The sequence below is a fragment of the Ciconia boyciana genome, chromosome 1 (assembly GCF_034638445.1).
Source record: "Ciconia boyciana chromosome 1, ASM3463844v1, whole genome shotgun sequence".
Taxonomy (NCBI): Eukaryota; Metazoa; Chordata; class Aves; order Ciconiiformes; family Ciconiidae; genus Ciconia; species Ciconia boyciana.
The window spans coordinates 98,275,065-98,290,920 of record NC_132934.1 but is presented as its reverse complement, the minus strand read 5'-3'; the positions used below and the strand labels follow the sequence as shown (position 1 = coordinate 98,290,920).

The window sequence follows — 15,856 nt, the reverse complement described above, 5'->3', positions numbered from 1 at the left end:
CACTTCTAAATTAAAAACAAAAAGTCAGTACATGTAGCTTTGGTATAATGTAATGGTAGCTGCCTTCTGAGGTACTATAGTAAAAAACAGGCTGCCTCCTGCCCATGGTATAACATGGGGAGGTATAGGTCCCATTCCATCAGAAAGCTTGCAGTAGATCTCTCAGCACTGAGCCTCCTACCTGAACTCCGCAGCAAAGATGACACCATAGATACTTGAGCACAGACACTGAAAGGAAGCAGCACTTTATAGTTCTCTGTGCAAGGTTAATCCAAAGCATGTTTGAAATTGGGACTCTTTTTAACTCATTCTTCTAAATAACTACCTAATCAGTTATTTTGCAGTGCTGAGCAGCCACCACCAAGATCCATGGTTGTCTTTTTAGCCACTTTCTTCCTGTGGTTGTTTTCTTGTCCTTAGACAGTTCTCCCTGCATTTTGAGGATGCAAGACTAACTACTTTCTCATGGCACCTTGCACAATCGGGCCTTGGATTTATGATAATAATATTGACAGCAGTTGTAAGGACATTTTTTAAGCCTTCCCTGAACTAGCTCCCTGCTGCGCAGCAGCTTTCAATCACAACCAGGGCATAGTTGAATTATTCAGACAGGATCTCACATGCTTATTCAGTCTCGCCAAGGAGGCAGTGACTGGCATGAAATCACCTTAGCAGCAGTTGTATGACCGGGAGTAAGCAGCTGAGTAAGAAGTGTCACTCCAAGCTGAACTATCTTGTAACACCTCGTAGAGAAAGAAGCTTTTATGGATTGATCTTAGAAGGCTGAAGTGCACCAGCCTGTCCCTTTTTCCTCCCCTGCCCCTGCCTGGACTGACACTGGCATAGGGAAAGCTTGCTCCCCTAGGGATGTGATGGTTAAATTCACATTATGGGGCTCAGTGAGTATTTGTTTCATCTCTAAGACAGCCTGCCTAGTGCTGTGGTAGGATGTGACGTCAGTCTGGGCTCAAAGGGAACAGACATCTGCTGTGTTGCTACATGTCGATCACCTTTACAGATATCCAGCCTGATACCACTCACCTCCCATAAAAAGAGTTGTTACTCTTTTTCCAGCTAGTGGAAAGTAAACTCTGCAGGTTTGATGTCATATTGTTTGAAACACATATCTCTTCAACAGTCTTTGGGGCAGAACAGTAATTATTGATGTTTGTTTAATTAAGATAATAATCACATACAAAGAATGCTTATTTATTTTCCTGACTGAACTTTTCAATTTTGGATAATTTTCTATATTTACATTCTAACTACTGATCTCATTGCTTCCTATGGATGATGCAAAAGACTAATAATTTCTTTTCTACTCTACATGGAATGGTTATGGCAATGCACCTGCCTCAGGTGGGTGGTTTGTATATTTAATCAGCCAACATAAAATTGCTTTGAACACAGCTCACTTTTGGTGGCACTGAGGATTACAGCAGCAGGTATAGATTAGATTAATATTTTGTCTCAGCTGTTTTGGTTTAAATTAAGACAACAGAAGATCAAGCGCAAAGCAAGTGCATAACAATAGCGTGATGCAAGCTCAAAGGTTTATGCATTAAAATCGTATGAGATCAGGTTCAATCATATGAATTACCATAGTGATGAAGTAGTGTGTAGAACTTTCATTGAAAACCAGTTGCCACTGTTCTGTTTGTAGAAACAGTTTTAGCTCATAGAATAAATGGTTCTTTCTCATTATCTCTATATACTCTCCTGTTCTGCTGAGGTTATAGAAAACAGGGTATCTTAGTACTTATCCCACATGCAGCATTTGTAACGTGGGTTATATGTAGGTTACTTGGGTTCTACAGTTTCCCCAGTTTACTCTGTTCAGAATGACTTGTTTTTCTCATTAAAAGAAAGCCCATGAAGTATTAATCTTTTTCTTTATTATTGGAGACATGGGTTTTCTTACTTCTCCTGTCATGTCAGTCTACACTTGAATCTCTCATCTGGTTTTCTAACAAAGCAAGGCTCCTACAACTGTGTTGTCTGCGTAGACCCGTGTTTATCCCCTATGTCTAGCTGCAGTAATTTTTTAACCTGTGGGCTGTTTTCAATTCAACTTGACAGAGTAGCGGAGATCGCAAAGGCAATTTGGTTCTTCTAAGCTTTGCAAAATTAGGGAACCAAGAAGCTGAGGGAATAGGCAAGTGCTCTGACTGAAGAAAGGGCTGTAGCATGATTCAGATCTGACTCGGCACTGGAGAACTCCCATGGGAGGGAGACCCTGTAAGTGCCTCGCCTGGGGAAGAGCTTCTGCTGGAGCTAGTAATCAACCATGAGATACTTGGGCATCCTGATTTCTGTCATTCTGCTGATCTTAGACGGTCATCCTGCTCACATCACTCAGAAAAGACTTGGAAACTCAAGACTGCCTGGTGGATGTTCTCCTGCATCCGTCCAGTTAATGTCTATATGGAGATAAACCTGACTTCAGCTTTCTGTGACTCCTCTTCCTCTCCATCTATTTCCCCTCTCATCCAGGACCCCTGCTGTCTCTGGCCTCAAGGAGCTTTGGTGTTTGTGTGGTTTAGGGTCTTTTTTCCCTCAAAAAACTTGCAGTATTCAGAAACTAGTTAGAGGAACTGCTCTCCATTGCGCTAGAAGCAGAGATCCTGTGTTCTGAGGCCTGTATTTCCACCCTCATGACAAGCAGAGCTATACTTTAAATTCTCTTTAGTTTAGCCCTGTTCTTTGGATTTGCCATTGATAAGGTACTGTATGTGTATCTGTGCTGTGTAGAAAAAGCAAGGAGATAAAACCTGTAGGTGGCAACACAAAGTTGTGTGGGAAAAGGCAGTAAAGAAGGGTTCAAAGTTACTTGTGTTAAAGTGCTGAAACAGTATGTGAAGTTAAATAAGGAGAGAAAATTCACAGGGTAAATATTTTTCCTGGTTATTAATAAATGCAGAGGAAGGAGTTTAACATTCAAATGCCTGTGAAAGACATTTCCTCATTGTCATGAGTGGCATGTATTTTGATAACATGAAATAAGCTCCTCATCCTCCACCGCTACTCATGCGTGCACAATTCTTCCCATTTAATTCAGCAAGACTAATTATCTGAATTAGTGACATTAGCTTGAAGCTACGGCTTTGCAGATTGAGAATCTGGCTTTCAGAACAACTTCTTTAAAGGAATTAGTCATGTCTAAGTACAACAGAACTGTCAAATTGCATCCCCTGGCTTTGTCTGACGTTTTGGTCGCAAAGCCAGCCTTATGCAACCCTGTTTTCGTGGCAATAGACTCGAGGCAGTGGTTATTCTAATGTTATGGCTCTGACAACCACAAAATGGCTAATAAAGGTTGGGCAGTTACCTCACCAGCTGATAGCAGATGAGGTAAGATGCACGTCATTTTACTTTCCACCTCATTGGTGGACTTTGTCGCCCACACTCCAGGGATGCCTGTTGTCCATTTGCAAATCAACTCCTGAACCAACTCCCATTTTGGTTTAACTTACCATGCAGGCATGAAAACTGCAGCTAATTCTCCAGCAGATCCCAAACCCCTGACTTGGCAGCAACAACATCAATTAGAGAGGCAGGGCTGAAAACAGCAGCACTTCAGGAACTGATGCGCAAGTGGCCTGGGCATTGCTGCCTGCAGAGCAGCAGTATCCCTGGGATCAGCAAGGTGCACAGCTGGAGGAGGTGGATCCTTTGATTTTTACTTTATATCCATTTAAAATAAAAAGCAATGCTTATCCTTACAGTCCTGCTTTTTGCTATAAATTGAAGAGTTTCAGTAACTCTGTCATGCCAGTACTGTTACTGCGGAAAATAGTGGAAGGTTTAGGATCTGGAGCACTCGCTTATCCAAGGTCGAGCAGCACAGGGAAGGGGGACAAAAGGGACAGGCCATGACTGTGTTTAACTAGTGAGGTCTTTTAGTCTATACATCACTTGTCACCCTTTATCTTTGAATGAACTGTTCATAATTAAGTAGTGTGACTGAAGATGTGAAATTCTACATAGCAAATACTGAACTTGCACCTCATTTATATCTTTCAAGTGTTTAATGAATTTTCAGCTTCAGCTAATGAATAATGGCAATTTCAGGCCCATTGTCCTATGCAGGGAAATTAATAATGGCCTAAGGATAGTTTCATACCTAGGAGCACAGTAGAGATTGCCAAAAATGCCAGAATATGCATTTCTCTTTAGAAGATCCAACATTGTGTTCGAATTTGTTCCAGTTGGTATGGAGTCCATATTCACAAAGAACCCCAAACGTACAACACACAGAACCTGCTCTTTGGGGATAAAAAGTGAGTAAAAATTGCCTGCATTCACCTACCCTGCCCTTAAGGTTACATTTCTGTTTCCCCAACAGGTCCTCTTTGTCCATGCAGAAATTTTGACCAGGGTTGAAAGCTTTTAATTGCTAGCAGTATATTAATAACCCATAAAAGAAATGTGGGAGCCCAGTCCTTTCTTCAAAGATGTCCTGAAATAAGGTAGGTTAATGGATAGGAACAGGGAAACTTCCAGACTCCAGAACTTGACATAAAGAACACTTTGTCATTACCATTTTTATTAGAAAAGGAGCTGTGAATAAGTGTTTCCACCAGCTCCTACTTCTACGGAGTAAGAAAAAGGAACTCACAGTGGTAGCTGTGGCTTCAGTTGGTTTGGGCTTTCAAGAGCAAGTACAGAAGTTTAAACACGGAAAGCAAAGCATACACGAGATATGGATGTATACTATAATACCTACTAAGTTGACCCCAGTACTTGAAAAAATGGAAATGCACTTGAAGTACAGAGGTATACTCTTCTTGCTAGCCAAACCGGGAGCAAATGTGCTCTACTTCTCTTACCCACACAAAGTGACTGATTTCCATTTCTTAATTGCCTCTCAAAAATGTAGCTAAAGTAAAATACTGAGAAATAAAAATGTGGTTTTCAGTCACAGAAGCAGGAATGTACATTTAAAAACAATTGTTTAGTCAAAATAATGTTTTACCTGAAAACACAGAGTTTTTTAAACCTAATCTGCTAAAAGTTAATGGTTGCCTTGTCTTCAACTTCTTATTCAATTTACCATGACCTACATCTCACTTCTACTTATGAATATAAAATATGCGGTATTGAGAGAATTAGTGTGTTAATTTTGGTTTTAGACAATGGGATGAGATAAAGTCATCTTATCAGATACATAATGGCAAATACATAATGTGCCATATCCTAACATGGCCAGATACGAGACGTGTAGGATTTAATAGCTCATCCTTGTCTGTTGCTGGAGGTGAGTCCCAGACTGCTGTAGCATGTCCGTGTAAGATCTGATGTTGTCACTAGAAAAGATGGAATAAATTGCTTTTAGAAAAATTTTGAAAAATTAATTTAAAGATCCTGTTGGCAGCTCCAGTCCTCAGATCTTCAAGCTTTTGCAAATCTGTTCTTCTGGAAGTACAGCCCCTGAACCAGATTCCTGCATATGCTGTATAGGCTTGCTTTTCTTGGCCATCTCGGAAATATCACTAATCACGAACTATAAGGTTGAAAATCATTGTTTTACGTGATCCATAACGGTTTTTTGTAACTTCTAGCTTGATGTCTTTTCTACTATATGCCTACATAAAATCTCTGGATGTTAATTTCTGTCATATTAGCATTGGGAAGTTTATTTCAGTCTGGGAGTAAATCAACCTTGCTCTGAAATCATAAACATGCTTCAGTGGGAGTGCCTATAAATGTGTTTCTGTAAACTGGCTTTAATCCTGTCATATGACAATCATAAGGATTATCATTCTGGAGGCATAACTCATCTTGCAGCATGCCTGGCAGCTGTCAGGATCACAGCCTTCAGACACATGTATTGGACAACTAATAATTAGATGTAGTTAGCCATTTTCTATCTGAGTATTTTTTCTGATGGAAAAGACAGTGGTTTTTTTTCCAGAAAACTGAGTAAAGTGTCTTCAGGTAACTTCAGATTTGTCGTAAGACAGAAGTGACTGCTGCTAACCAAGAAAGCTGCTGCCCATATCAGTATTAGAAAATGTAAGAACATTTTCTAATGTTCTGGTGCTTCTAAGTCCTGGTGCTTCCTTCCAGTCGCCCAAGGGCACAAGCTGAAGGCTTGGCAGGAGGGCAGGGAAATCATGACTTTTAGCTACTCTCTTCTACTTTGCTTCTGCTCAGATTGAGTGAAACTGGCATCACCTTTCAGGTGGAACAGGCCTAGAAAGCTCAATCTGACACTCTCCAAATTAATATCTCATTTAAAAAGTGCTTTTCAAAATCTGCATTTCAAAATGAAACTTTGTGCTCACTTTCAAAAAGAAAGCTACTTTTAAGTCAATAAAATTCAAAGCATATTCAATTCAAAGTATATTATGAGAAGAAGTCTACCCATTTTCCTATTGGTGGTTACAGTCAGACTGATCAGATTGCTATGTCTTAGTAACTATTTTAAGCACTGAAATTTGAAGTTGTATGAGTTTAGTTCCACCCACTCCTGTCCATTTCAAAGGACTGCAGTATCTTCGTATGAAAAGTGTTTCACAGGACTAATGTGTGTATTTTGCATTGTGCTTCTCAAACTGAATCATTTAGCAATTGTTCCCTAAATTTGACAAAATTACGTCCCAAAAATGTGTACATTTTAGCACAATCCTAAACAATTTCTCTATGACAATTTGAGACACTTCATTTCATGTACTTGTGTGCTGATCTATAAATACTGGTTTTACCAACTGCTTATGTCTCATTCTCTGTTTTGTTCTGCTGAGGTTTTATTCTACACTGAATACAGTTTTGTTACTGAAATAGATGGGGTATTTTATCTTTTATTTTTCTCTTCAGGAATTGCTTTTTACCTGCTCTTTAAATCAACTATGTAGGATGTATTGCTGCAGTTTAGCTTCTGTGGACTTTTAAAAAGATATATATTCTTTAAGCTTTTAATGAATTCTTCCAAAGCATACTTAAAAAAGAACTTGCCATAATAAAATGACCGCATTAAAATAACTATAAAACTTGGACAATAAAAACAAATCTTCTTTAATTTTTCAAGACATCTCTTATAATCGGGTTTGTTAATGTGTCAAGTTATGCCACTAGGACCCAATTGCCAGCACTCTTGTATTGGTCAATTTTAAAACTCATGAGTACACTCATGCCTTCTGAGTCTATGAAATGCTCTGTTGAGAAACCCCATCGTACCTGGCAATCGAAGGATCAAAGGCAAAAGAACTCAAATCCATGTAGTATTGTGCTGTGTCTCTCAAAGCTGTCCATGATTCACTAACCTGAAGTAGATCAAAACAGAAAAGAATATTCTGAGCTTTGATACTGAATAAATACGGTGTGTGACTACTGAGCAACCTTGCCTGCGTTGACAAATTGGACAGATTTCCTCCCTTGCCCCAAAGGGTCACTGTTATGTGTTAATCCAAGACCTGTACTTTCTTTTTTTCAAAAGATGCTGCAAGATGATGGAAGAAAATACCTGTTCAGCCACAGTGTATCCCCATCCATTTTGGCTGCTGCTTGGATCCCAGTAGTTCTGAGAATATGGTATCTGTCGTTTAAGTCGTATAAATTGATTTGCTGATTCTTCTGTCAGAAAAGGTGCTCCAAGGACACCTGAAATGGAAGCTGAGAAATATTTGTAATATCAGAAAAATATTTTAGAATGTGCACTTCAAAAAACATACTTATACCCAGGAGCATGTCTTTGGACCTGTAGTTTATTTAACAGAAATCAAAGATGGTCCTACCTTAGATCTTCAGACAGACTGTTTTTTTTTTTAAGCCTGAAGTTAATAAAACAGCTGCTATAAATCATTATTTTGCTGTTGAATCCAAAGTAAATACAGTTACAATCAAATTAAGGTACTAATTTATTGTTAATACAAGATTTTGTGACCAAAAAAAACCTTAGACTGGAATTGCAGGAGTCTCAGGTGTGCTGAGAAGCCTAAAGTCTTTTAAAAAACCCTAAACCTACCTATGAATTTAACTATGTTTTCTAAACCTCCTGGTTTAGACGTAGTATTTATTCTCATTAGTAGCAGCACAGAAATTGCATCCATGGAAATTACTCTATGAGCAAAAGATATTGCACTTCTAATCTTGTTATCGCATTGCTTTAGACAGGTTTTGAGGTCACCCCAGATGCAGAAGTACTTCTTGCAGATCTTGAAATAACCATTCTGACCAAGAAAAAGGGCTGAATTCCTCATTAACTTCATATGAAAGGCCCTGATACAGGAAAAGTATTTTCTTTTTAATCTCCAGTGTTTGAGACATAAATTCACTTGGGGCTAAACTGGTCTTGAAATAGCATGTCAGTCCAAATCGTACAATTTTTAATGAACCTCTGATTAAGTTGAAATTCAGATACATCAGCCAAGCTGAGGCCAATGTCTGTAAACAGCTGTGCTCCAATTTAGTGAAGTCGGTTTAAATGGACACCTGAGGATGACCTGCACGTACTTGGTGCAGATGGGCCAAGAACTTGAACCCTTGTCTATTGTGTCTTACAATGGGAGCTCAGCAGGGCAAGCTATCGCCTCACTGACAGCTCTCCAATGCCCTTATTCCTGAATTTCTAGGAGGAAAATCTAACTGAGAATGTCAAATGTTTGCTTTCATGTGCAATGCTCAGCTGAATCCAGTTCACTTGCTATTATGGCTAGCTTTGCTGATCATCTGCAATATGGTCTCTCTTTAGTTTTTTAAATAGAAGAAAACGTACGCTGAATGCATATAGAGAGCAGATAGGTGAGCTAGAGTATTTGCTGCTCCTTTTCACTTTGTTTCCTTTCAAAGCCAAAAAATGCTTGAAAAGAAGGTGAGAAAATGCTTGATTATGCAGTAATGAACAACAAAAAAAGTGAAGGTGGTTTTCATCTTCACTCTAAACAAAGACATGAAATAGTACTTTAGAAAATTTACTTAGCAAGCAATGACGTCCCAGTAGTTCCTTCCTGCTTCAGTTTCTTCAGATTCCAAGTTACTATAATCAGAAACTGGAGGCAGAAATTTTGGAGTAGGGTGTTTTCAAGGAATACCATCTTTAAAAATGTTAACAACTCCATGGAAAAACCTAAGTTCAGACATTTGGTGTGAAGATTCTTGTTGTGTGAACTGCTCTGTCTCTTGGGGAACTGAGGAATAGCTATTTCTGCACTTCAGAAAACAAGTAAGATCTTGGCCTGGGGAAGGAAAAAAATGCATTTCTTGCATTTGTCTATTAAGCTGCTACACTTCTGTTCCAGAGCTGCACAAGGTAAAACTAAGCTCATGCCAAATTTCATTATTTCTCTGGCAATTTTCTATTATCCAGTAGAAAATCTATGAGCTGTTAACTTCTCTTTAGTGAATTTAGGGGGTTTTTTTGGTATTAAATATTTTGTAAGCTCATGATTACATTTCTGGACTGAGATAACTCAACTGGGATCAGAAATTGGCTCAGTAACAGGCTTCACTTTTGTTTCAATGTATATATAGTTAGTAAGGGACATTAAACATTAAATTTTATCACCAATATGTGCTCTGGCCTTCCAGCTTCAGGGTAAGCTAGAAAAAAAGATCATTAAGCAGCTCTGCTTTTTGTGTTTCTTTTCCACACTTGCCAGTGTCTTCAAAAAATGAGCTTGTTGTTCTGCTGGTGGGACAGTGAGGTGTTGTCTTGGCTACTGTGGTGCAGAGTGCTGCATCTTAAGGGTATTAACTTTCAATTTTTAATATACAGTCTGCTCTTGCTGCACCTGTATCCAATGAGAAATGCCATCCCTAACCATACTGAATATTCGCTTTGATTAAAATGCACTTGCCTGCTCCGAAAGGAGGCAGGGGTGCCAGCTCTGCTCTTGGCTTCTCTTGTCACCATTGACACCCAGTTCTTGTTCTTTCCTAGCTGTTATCTCAAATCCTTCCACCTCTCACCTTTGGCACCTGGAAGCCATCTCTGCAAGGCTTGTCCCTAGCTGCTGGGGCACTCCAAAGACGCAAAAGTACCGGAAGAAAATCAGGTAAGTGCCTTTATATTCAAGCTAATCCTTCAGGCTTAGCACATTCTCTCTTCATCTTACTGTAAGGATCATATACATCTCTGAATGGGGCAAACTTCATTCCCCTCCAGAAGAACTCTAGTGAGACCACTTCTGGTGAAACCTGTTGGTCTTTCACTGGGACTACACAGACAAGCAGGGTTGCACGTTTGCTTGTGCTCTGGCAGAGCTCAGAGAAAGCAAGGTCTTAAAGGTCTAATGTAGACCTGGGGGCATCAGACCCCATCTCCATGTGAGTAGCCCCTCTGAGTACAGTGTATAGTCTTTAGCGAATAACCTACGTCTTGCCTCAATTTACATTTCTCAGACTGATTGTAATTTTTGCCCACCTTTTGAATGGCTTAGTAAAAGATTTTGGAAGAGTTTGTTGCTCGGGTAAGTGCTTTATAAACACAGACTACTCCTGAAGGACTGCAGCTCTCTATCTTGCAGAAGACTAGCACAGAAACCAGGAGAACAGAGTTTCGGAGCACCTGGATATGAGACTAGAGGGAGTTAGGAGCAGGTGGGTAATGTTAATGAAATGGCTTACAGTGCATAAAGTTGAGCTGAAAAAAAGATGAAGAATTTCAAATTGTAGCGAAACAGTTAACTCCCTGTGAAGAGCAGTCAGACATATTGTACATTAATGTTTTTATTCAATACTGTTTTCCTCTTTTCTCTTAGATAAATATGTTATTTGAAAAGCACATTTAGGGATTAATGGCCCAAAGGGAAAATAGGAGGAATATGTGTGGGGAGTGAACTATTGCAGGGGCTGTATCCGCTGTTACCAGTTAGAGTGTTTCCTTTCATCATCTCTTGAAGATTCACTCAGTGTTCTCATATGAAAAGCAAATTATAGAAAAAATTGGCTGATTTTAGCAAGCAGATGCTTAGCTCATGTAATTATTGCCTTCAGCAGGTAGTTTTGTCTATCCTGTACACCTAAACAGATTGTCCAGAGGGAAAACTATTAGTAATCATTAGTGCCTTCTGAGCATCTCATTTTGGATTAGTGTGAACTGTTATAAGACTAAACTTGAGAGAGGGGAGATGGTAGTAGAACCTTGTCATCTTTGTCAAAATAGCAAATGCGTACTTAATCCAACACTGGCCATTAAAAAAAAAAAAACAACAAACCCCTGATTATGAAAAAGGCATATCAAATAGTTTGGAATCTCAAGGTAATAGTAAAAAAGTATTACAGTATAGCAAGCAAACTGCACTTAAAATATAAAATCAACCTGCATAGATCTTAAATTATTGTTCATTAAAACCTCTTCATACTAGATTCAAATGGAACTGTATTGTGAGAGGATAGATTTCTAGAAAGCAAGATACTTAGCTGGATGCAACTGCAAAATCTTCCCAGGAGAACATCTTTTCCTATCAGCTGAATGTGCAATCTTCATCACACAGTCAAAAAGGTGAGTATGGGATTGAACTTTGACACCTTTGCCTGCTTAGGCACCCATTTAATTAATATGCTTTTTCTTTTTTAAAAGATAAGCAGTACGAGCCATTGTGTGCTTAGCAGTCTTTGGGGACAGCAGGCAAGCCACCATTTGCATGTCTAATGGTAGAGTTAAATTATAAGAAGGCAAACCTTTAAACTTGCTTTAGTATAGGATATGCTTCCCCACACACACAGGGAGCCTTTTTTACCTATATCAGCAGTATTGTATAAGTGGTGAGGGGTAATCTCAAGGCTTGGGACCAAAATTTATCCCTGGTGTGCATCTACCACAGGGAAAAGTGGTTTATGTCTGATTTGCTGTGATACTTACAAAAAATTTGACAATTACTTAGCAACACTTCAGTCACTCTCTATGCACATTGTCATATAAACTGGAGCTATTTGTTTCTCTCCCTAGTTTCTGAAGACTATTGCAAGTTTCTGACAATCTGAAAACCTATCTGAAGTTATTTATATCAATGGAATTTAAACGTCAAAAGTTGGCAATTGCTCTGGCTCCTTTCCTTTTAGTGTAATGACTCTTCTTATTATGGGCTTTGGTGATTGCCTGGTCAAAATGTCAGCTCACTGGGGTAAGGCTGCCAGTCTTATCAGCACTTTAGCCTCTGTCCAAGCTCTGTCCTAAACTTGGACAGAGCTAAACTTCAACCTTGGACACTTTAACCTTGCTGAGGTGGCTGGTGCTGACGTGTTGGGAACTTTGAAAAAGTAAATGAAATGCTGCACCTCAGGTGTGTTTCTTAAGGTCAGAAATGAGCCAGAATGGACACCACCACCCCACCACGTTTCAGCTATCTAACTTTCTAAATCCAGAAAAGATTCACAAAGCAAGATCCTAGGACTTGGTCTGAGGATTCAGCATACCACCGCAACAGTGCAAGCACTGAAAGAAAAGTGTGAAAGCAGCTGGTTTTCTCTTCATTAAAGTATTTCTCTACGTTTTGTGGCACTCCATGGAAATCAAGATGTGGTTATCTGTCAGTACTTTGCATATGTAGGTGGATTGTGGAAGGGATAGACTTTTGGATTCTGCACCTCTGGGCCACGTGTCACCTTTTCTCAGTTGAAAAGTACAATTAGATTAGAGTCAAACACCTGCATATTTCTTTTTCAATGTCCGTATGCACATTGGCTATGTATCCCAAAGTGTTGGGATGGAAACAGGCCTTAAAATAAAATTAAAACAGTTAGATTTGCTAATACCTGTCAACAGCAAAATTTAAAGTCACCGATTGTTAAGTGCTTCAACACTGTTCATACCACCCAGTCTTTGAAATTTTGGTCTCATCTGTTTATTTTTAAAGCTTGAAGTACAATAGTCTCTATTCTTTGACAATTATTAATTTTACAGCAGGGGACACGAGAGCTCTCTGGTTCAAGAGATGAGAGCTCGGTCATTAGCAATCGTTAGAGCTACAGCATCAGCCTCCTTCCCTCATCAGCAAAGGCAGACAAGTTACAGACACTTAATGCAAAATTAACTACTGAACATATTGCTGATGTGATGCCAGGGGTCAGGAAAGTTGTCAGGTATAGGTAAATAGCAAGGCAATTTGGCAAAAAATCCTAGATAATCCTAGGGAAGGAACTACTTTCCCCTGCAGCAAAGTATTAAAAAAATCATAGGTCCATTGGTCCTGCTCAGTGGGTCCTGGTGAAATTTACTTCCTAAATCCATATGTGGCCATCGGTTTAACCCTGAGTGAATGGGTAAGACACCCCAATCAGACATCTGAGAGACTTCAGTAATGATCGCAGTGCCAGGACACCACCATCTTGTACCCAATTCCTTGCTGCTGCACTCTGCAGAGGCTAAAGAAAAGGTCCAGCAAACAGCCCAGAAAGCCTATTTCCAGAAATATGAAGATGGTTTATTATGGGCAGTGATGTATAGCAGCTGAGTTGAGGGTGTGATGAAGAGTCAGGTTCTCATTAGTGAGTCTTACAGCCTCTGTTTTAATTCACCACCACCTTGATCATTGCTGAAAGGATTCACAAGTAATAAAAAACTGAACTGGTTGTGATCAATGAAACTTTTAAGAGCTCATTAAAAATCAGTAATAAATAGTTCTTCCTGCCTTTTGAAGAAAGGAATCTGGGAAAGAGGGCAAACAAGGCTGTTAGGAAAGACAGAAACATAAGGGAGATGAAAGCAAAGATGTCTTCCAAAAGGAGGGGCAGCAGGCTGCTGTGCTCCCAGTTTGGCTTCAGGTGACACTGCTTGCATCATGATGGCCTTCAACGGAAAGGAGGTGAGGTTCAGGAAGACAGACAAGTACCCAGGAATAGTCCAAGCTCAGGTCCACAGCAGATCAGGAAGTGCAAATAAGGGGAAAGGAAGGTTTCTAGGTGAGCTCTAACTTGCAGAAGAGAGAAAGGCTTTTTCCATCTCCTTCCCTCCCTGCAGAGCCTCACTGCAGCCAAAACTTAGGGTCATATGACAAGGAAGAGAATTTGGCCTGTAAGAGAGAGTACACCTGACTGTGGTCCCAATTCACAAAACACCTTTTTTATTAATTCATGATTAAGCATTGGCTAATTCTGCCTACCTCATTTTGCCTTAGCTCTTCACATCATGTATTTACTGCACGTGTGTTGGAGCACTCAGATCTAAGAAATGCTTTTAATGCACGCATGTGGATGGAGCATCTTTCCATGATGCGGGCAATCACCTGAGAAGTCAACAGTCACTTATTGCCTGCCTGGCTTGTTCTAATTTAGTGAGGAATAAGTTAATCTCACAGCACGTGCATCACTGATCATTGACTGTACCAGTCTGTCCTGCTTGGGGAAGAGCATTCTTTCAGCCTTGCTGATGCTGCAGCCCTGCCCCATCCATTTTCGCTCTGGTCCAAGTTTTACAGGGTGAGTCTTGATTTTATGTGCCTTGGTTGCATGGTGCTGTGAAGGTTCAATGAGCAGACAGCCTGACAGCTTTAAAAAAATCAGTCCCCTTAAGCAATTCAAATCAGACATCCCAGAAATCACTTGTGAAATAGAGTATTTTGCGTCCTTATAAATGCATGTGAAATTGTTTCTTACAAACAATAAGTGTTGAGAACAGGATAATGTTTAGGGAAGATTCCAGAAAACCAGCATTAAGTTCTTTCTATAATTTTAACAGTTCAGGAAATCATCCTGTAAGAATCCCTTTTGGTCAGGAATGCATCCTCACTCCTCATACCTGAGGGGCTGAGCAGTAAGAGGTTCCAAAGTAGTCACGAGGAGCAGAATCAAGACTGTATTTCACAGAATTTGCCATGCAGTCTTGTGCTCACCCACTCTCCCATATGTCTCTGCTGCAGTGATTTCCAGTTAATTCTCTTCCATCAGTGCTGTTCCGGTGGTAACACGGGTTTTTTGCCAGCTATTTAACAAGCCAGAAGGGAATGACATGAGACAGGGTGCCAGGCACTTACCTGTAAACAGCAGAGCAGACACCAAAATTTGAAACATTTTCAGAGACATGGCAAATTATCCAGAAAGTGTTTCCTTTGTAAAGCAGAGGCAGTCATACAGTTTTATACTTTGTTATCTTTAGGTTTATAAATCATTTACCAGATACCTGTAAATCGTTGGTGCAGGCAGAGGGCAGGGTACAGTGCTTAGTTCAGATTTGTCCTATATGCCTCTGTTTGTACACTTTGGACTTTGCAAGCTGAGTCTCTAATGAGCCATAATGGCTCATTATTGTGTGGATTCATTAATTTCTCCATAAGCTTCGTAACGCAAAATAGCACATTGGGCTTGTTCTGTGCGTGCTGAACAGGCAAGTGTCTGCGAGTCAGTCTTCTGCATGATTTTTTCCCCGTCGTTGTGGTAATAGGCATGAGCGGTTTGTAGTCTGATGCCAATATTAATAGTAGGAAATAGTGTTTTAATCCACCTGCTCTGAAAGCAGTGCCTAAGTATACAGTATATTTTAGCTGTATAATGCTTGGGTTGAGGAAAATAAACCTGTGATAAAACTGACTGAGAAAGCACTAGGGCACGGAAGGAGAGAGGGAGTTGGGCTCCTGCCCTGAACCAGGCACAGGTCACAGGGTCTCTCGTTGCCTTCTGCTAGTGTTGGGACTCTGTAGTGTGGGACACTATGAGTTCATGCTGTCTTACCTTTCCCACCTCTACAGTTAGATGTTGCCTTTTTATATACAACTCACTGTCAGTAACAGTTGTCTTACTGCAGACCAATTTATCTTCATAAGCTCACCTACACCGATGACAACAGACCACAGAAAAGCTGAGCTTTATCCCATGTTGAGGTAAGTTGATCTGCAGTTCACTAGCACAGGCGTGTGCGTACTCAAAGGTCTTTACGTCAGGGAATTAGACCTTGCTGACATTACAGGTCAGGGACCAGACT

General features: G+C 40.0%; 1 protein-coding gene across 1 annotated transcript; it reads right to left on the bottom strand.

The window, feature by feature from the left end:
* Positions 1–5,227: 5,227 nt before the first annotated feature.
* C1H3orf85 (chromosome 1 C3orf85 homolog) lies at positions 5,228–14,961 on the bottom strand. Its single transcript, XM_072852241.1, has 4 exons — positions 14,913–14,961; positions 7,466–7,614; positions 7,180–7,265; positions 5,228–5,306 (listed from the first exon to the last, which is right to left on the bottom strand). Exons 1-4 carry the CDS (start codon positions 14,959–14,961, stop codon positions 5,228–5,230), a joined length of 363 nt encoding a protein of 120 aa, XP_072708342.1.
* Positions 14,962–15,856: the final 895 nt, after the last annotated feature.

Bases quoted from the DNA above. Each gene is read 5' to 3' on its own strand.
- C1H3orf85 (XM_072852241.1), bottom strand. From the start codon at position 14,961: ATGTCTCTGAAAATGTTTCAAATTTTGGTGTCTGCTCTGCTGTTTACA. The intron at 7,266-7,465 runs GTATTTTCTTCC...GATCTACTTCAG, and splicing joins GATACACTGTGGCTGAACAG to GTTAGTGAATCATGGACAGC. The intron at 5,307-7,179 runs GTACGATGGGGT...CATCTTTTCTAG, and splicing joins TTTGATCCTTCGATTGCCAG to TGACAACATCAGATCTTACA.